At 39.0% G+C, this 5,284-nt stretch overlaps 1 protein-coding gene across 1 annotated transcript; it reads left to right on the forward strand.

Annotated features, from left to right (window-relative positions):
* Positions 1-560: 560 nt before the first annotated feature.
* Positions 561-4,417, forward strand: LOC118214881 (iroquois-class homeodomain protein irx-3-like). The gene is made up of 4 exons (XM_035395164.1): positions 561-1,075; positions 1,907-2,921; positions 3,609-3,675; positions 4,091-4,417. Exons 1-4 carry the CDS (start codon positions 863-865, stop codon positions 4,143-4,145), a joined length of 1,350 nt encoding a protein of 449 aa, XP_035251055.1. The 5' UTR covers positions 561-862; the 3' UTR covers positions 4,146-4,417.
* Positions 4,418-5,284: the final 867 nt, after the last annotated feature.

Below are 5,284 nucleotides of genomic sequence, written 5' to 3' on the forward strand. Positions count from 1 at the left end.
TTAATGTTGTGAGATTTTATCAAGTAACGCTGTATTGTTGTTATCCTTGGAGCGGGAGGAAAATAAGATAATTTAATGGCAAGTTAATTATTTTATCGACGAATTAATTTCTAATCAAGGTATTTCCCGTCAGTAGCCTAACAAATATCGCTTTAAGCAAAGCTGCATTTTTTAAAAAAATGCACCTTCTGCGTTGTAGGTTACAAACACCCGCAAAGTCAAGGCTCGCAGACGCACGTGTAACAATAAAGAAAGAAAAAAACTTTATTCAGACGAGACAGATACTGAAGAAATACGTAAAGTTAATCACGCAGCAAGACTGAAATTTGTGTCATTTGTATGGATGACCACAAATAGAAAATTAGTACTGAAATCGGGGAAGGGCCGGAAGAACAAACAGCACATGAAGTGATTGGCGAGTCATAAAATGAGATTTGAAACCCATTCAAATAAGAGACCGCGACGTCAGTACACTTATCTAGAGGAAATAGTCAACGAGAGAGCGAGAGAGAGAGAGAGAGAGAGAGAGAGAGGAGGAGGGCTGGCGAGTAAGAGAGAGAGAGAGAGAGAGAGAGAGAGAGAGACTTGAAAATAGGAGGGGCTTCTGAACGACTAGAAATGTCAATCAGAGCTAAGAGTCCCAATAATCTAAAGCAATCTGTAAGGACCTGACCTTAGTCCATTCAGATCAATAGGAAAGTGAGGGAGGAAAGCGCAATCGGATCGTTTACATCGGCCCTGTATGAGGAAATATAGACTTCCCTTACAGTCTGTTGTGCTCACTGTAAAGTGGATATCGTAGTGCGTACCAAGAGGGCGATTCCCTGCTTTTTGTGATTACAGAAGCCTTTTTTCTACGACCATGTCTTTCCCGCAGTTGGGATATCAGTATATCAGACCGATATACCCCTCGGAGCGCCAGGGTATTGGCAGCGCTCGAGCCGGGACAGAGCTTAGCCCATCTGGAGCTCTTTCCAACGTTCTTTCAACCATGTACGGATCACCTTTCGCCGCCGCGCAAGGATATGGAGCTTTCCTTCCTTATTCAAATGATATTTCTATTTTCAATCAGTTGGTAAGTAGTATTTATTTAAGTAATGTGTTCACAGTTTCAATTTGAAATATTAAAGTTCTTGAGAAGAGTTGAGGCTATTGAAAGCCTCTCGTGTTTATTTTAAACACCTCACGGCCAACTTAAACAACAAAAAAATTCTGCCGCTTTGACTTTTAAGAGTCTCAAATTGTTAAAAAAAATCACTTGGCCATTTATTTGTAAATAAGGAACTGAGCCATAAAGTAAGACCACTTCATGGAATTTAAAAAATACGAAAATAACTGTCTATAGATTAACCAAAACAGCAAGCGCAGAACATATGGCATAGTACTCAAGAAAACATGGGCATCCTTCTGCTATAAGGCTAATAAGTAGTAATGCAGTAATGTAGCATTAATTGTACACTCTTTAATGTAGCATTTTTTGCCTTTTGAAATATGCACAAAAATGTTTACTGTATACATGGTATAGCCTACCCTGCGTAAAGGCAGCAAATCCCTTTGTCAGATGTGTTGACAGAGTGCCAACAAAGCTGATGGCCATAAATGATCAGTAATAATATTTTCTTCTATATTCCATTTTTTGCTCTTGCTGTGCTTCCACTGGGCTAAATAATTGTATTTGTTCAAAAACTATATAAAGGCATGTTCTGCACGTGCGGTTTAGGAGGCCCGTTTGGCTAAAACCATAATTGCCACAATCATCTCAGGCTGAAAAGTGGACGTTGAAATAACAACCTAAATATTGCTGAATGTAAACTGCATGGTTATACAAAACTTTAATAACACATTTTTGGCGTCTCTGTTATTTTGCTGGTTTCTCATATTTACTATGTCTATGTTATTTCTTCAGGGACCTCAGTATGAGTTGAAAGATAGCCCAGGCGTTCAACACCCAGGATTTGCTCACCATCACCCAGCTTTTTACCCCTACGGGCAATATCAGTTTGGTGACCCATCCAGACCCAAAAATGCCACAAGGGAGAGTACCAGCACACTTAAGGCCTGGTTGAGCGAGCACCGGAAAAACCCGTACCCCACCAAAGGAGAGAAGATCATGCTGGCCATCATCACCAAAATGACCCTCACACAAGTGTCCACCTGGTTCGCCAACGCCAGGAGAAGGCTAAAGAAAGAGAACAAGATGACCTGGGCTCCAAGGAGCCGGACAGATGAAGAGGGAAATGTTTATAGTAGTGATCATGAGGGGGACGAGGGAGACAAGCGGGAGGACGACGAAGAAATTGATTTAGAGAATATCGACACGGAAAATATCGAAAATAAGGACGATCTGGATGACCAGGATGATCTGCACGCGGACTTGAAACTTGACGGCAGAAGCGATTCGGAGATTTCAGACGGTTACGAGGACTTGCCAGGACCCGATCACAGGTTTCTCAAAGCAGTGGTAAAAGACAGCAAAGACATTCACGGAGATCGAGGGGAACACTTTCACCACCACACTTTAGAAATTAAAGCGGCACACCCAAACGTCGAGCAGTTAAAACTGAACCCCGCGTCCATTAACTCGCCACCCTCTGAGAATAACGCGGCTCCTGCCCAGAAACCTAAAATCTGGTCTTTGGCTGAGACTGCAACAACTCCGGACAATCCTAGAAAGTCTCCAATGGTAAATGGAAACTCAGCTGCTCCTGCAACGCAAGCAATCATCGCTCCTCACAGACTTATCTCTTGCCCAGTTGGGAAACTTCAGAACTGGACAAACAGAGCCTTCTCAGCCCATCAGCTCGCTTTAATAAACTCTAACCATTACCTCGGACTGGCCAACCAGGCTTCGGCGAACGGCCTTGCGATGTACGCCAGACACACGGAGGACAAAAGTCATAATTCAGAATCACCTGTAACAGGTACATGTCAACACGACTGAAAAGTATTATTGATTTATAACTCTTCTCAATCGTTAAATTTTAGTCTGTTTTACTATTGTGTTTTTGTATTGTTTTGTTGACAATATTTCACTAAGACTGAATATTTACTTTGAAAGCACGAGCAGTCCTTGTTGGCTTAAAATACGTCTTTAAAACTGAATAAATAATGAAGGTAGTTTACTTCTGTAAATGGGTGAGTGTGACATCTGAGAGAGAGAGAGCGAGAGCGAGAGAGAGATAAAATACTACTGCACAGGCCGACAATAAGTAAAATGGCCTAAACGCAGTTGGCCACAATTAGCCAGATTACCTAGGCCTATATTGCCTCAAATAATAATTAATGATATACGAATTAAAAGGCTGTGTAAAATACACATAATAACAATATGCACGAAGATGAAGGCTAATTTTCTCACAGTAAAAGCCAGTGCAAGAAAAATATCAGTGCAAGGTTTTAAATCCTCAGTAGGCCTTACGTTCCTTAAAACCGTAAAACGGAACTACTCATTTACCTTGACGTATGAGGACTAAATGCGTATTGTGGAAAAAATAGCCAAGCCATGATCAATGTTGATAAAAAATGACCGCCTCAAAACCAATCAGCTGTGACGTAACATAGAGAAAGTAAATTAATGTTTTATTTTTATTTCGTTATTATTATTTCAGACAGATCTAGTGCCTTGGAAGCAGAGAAAAAGTTGTTTAAAACAGCCTTCCACCCAGTTCAAAGACGGTAAGATACTGTTACGTTATTAATATTGGGTTAACTGTTTCAAATTTTCAAAATCATCTGGTTTAAATTTATCATCCTAGTACAAACATATTATTTCGACCGTGCCTGATTATATATTACCATCTGACCATGTAATTATTTTATATTACACCCTATAACTGTCGCATTATTGAGGCACAGTCTTACATTTATAGTAGTCAGGCCTACAGGTTACAAACAGCTATGATTTTCAACCTGCGTCGATTTATTGATCGACCATCATTGGCTAGTCCTGTCAGGGTCTTGCTTTATTTTAGTCCTTTTTGTTTATTTTATTTCGCACGCTGATTAAAAGTACACACGTTTTGAGGATTTTTTTTGTTTTGTTTATCAAAAGTTTCTTTCTTTACATTGTTTCATTTCCCATATTTTGCAGGCCTCAGAACCAGCTAGAAGCCGCGCTGGTTCTATCGGCGCTGTCCTCTTCGTAGGCGCTATATTTTGTATATTTTATTTTAATCAGTTGTATGGAATGTAAAATAAGAATATTGTCTGTCTGTATACTTACATTGTAAGCATGTCCTGTGTAAAACTGCTAATGTAATATTGTATGAACATGTAGTCAGTGAGGTTTTCTTTTTGTAAGTTCCGTGAGGATTTGGTGTTCAAAATGTTTTGTATATAAGGAAAATGTACATATGTGTGAACCAAATTGTACAAGAAAGTATATATTTTGGCTAATAAATGAACTGTTGCAACTTTATCAGAGAGCATTTGGTGTTTCGGGGAGGGTGGCTTATATTTCAGAAGAAAAAGAAAAACGTTTGCCATGTTTTTAGCATCAACAATCAGCATAACAATAGCTTCGTTTAACAGTTTTTGTACAGTCTTAATCGTGGCTTGGTCTATAGTGCATTGATAACCTGGCTATGTTTTCAGTGTGCATTTAAAGCATATTAATATCCAAAAACTCTATTATGCGAGGTTGTGATTAATTGTGTTAATCTTTGGTGGTTGGTTTTGCCGTTGAATATTGATATGTAATGAGACACAACATCTGAATTTAAATACACCATTCTTTAAATACATTGGCTATTAAATTGCACGCTGTTGAGAATAATTTCGAACAATACTAAATAATTATGAGGAATATAACTCAGATTTGAAACGCTTTTGACTTGAGAGGTCAAATGGCTTTTTCTTCAACGGGTTATCGTAATTATAATTTTCTTATTATATCTGAGATTTAACTCTTTAAAAATTTAGCAGCAGTTCTCTTCAGACATCGATTCTGTAGAGCTTTCCATATGCCTCGAATGCATCGAGAAATAATTTATTTATGTTTGTTTTCCCTCTCTAAGATCATTTGCATACGAGCAGCTTTGTTGGCTGAGAAAGTTTAGGCAAAGTTGGAGTTGGAGCTCCCTCTACAGGTTATTGTTCATCGTCATCGACAGTCACGGCCACTTTTCCCGGAGTCTGAAGCCGGTATACAGTGCAGGCCTATTCTACGGGAGTCGATATAAATGTTTTCTTAGTGGAATTAACATTTGGGGGAAATTATTAGTCAATAAAAATTTGCTGATGTTATATGAGCAGTGATATACTGAAGCCAATAACTGGTAAACTT

The sequence above is a fragment of the Anguilla anguilla genome, chromosome 16 (assembly GCF_013347855.1).
Source record: "Anguilla anguilla isolate fAngAng1 chromosome 16, fAngAng1.pri, whole genome shotgun sequence".
In the NCBI taxonomy this organism is placed as follows: Eukaryota; Metazoa; Chordata; class Actinopteri; order Anguilliformes; family Anguillidae; genus Anguilla; species Anguilla anguilla.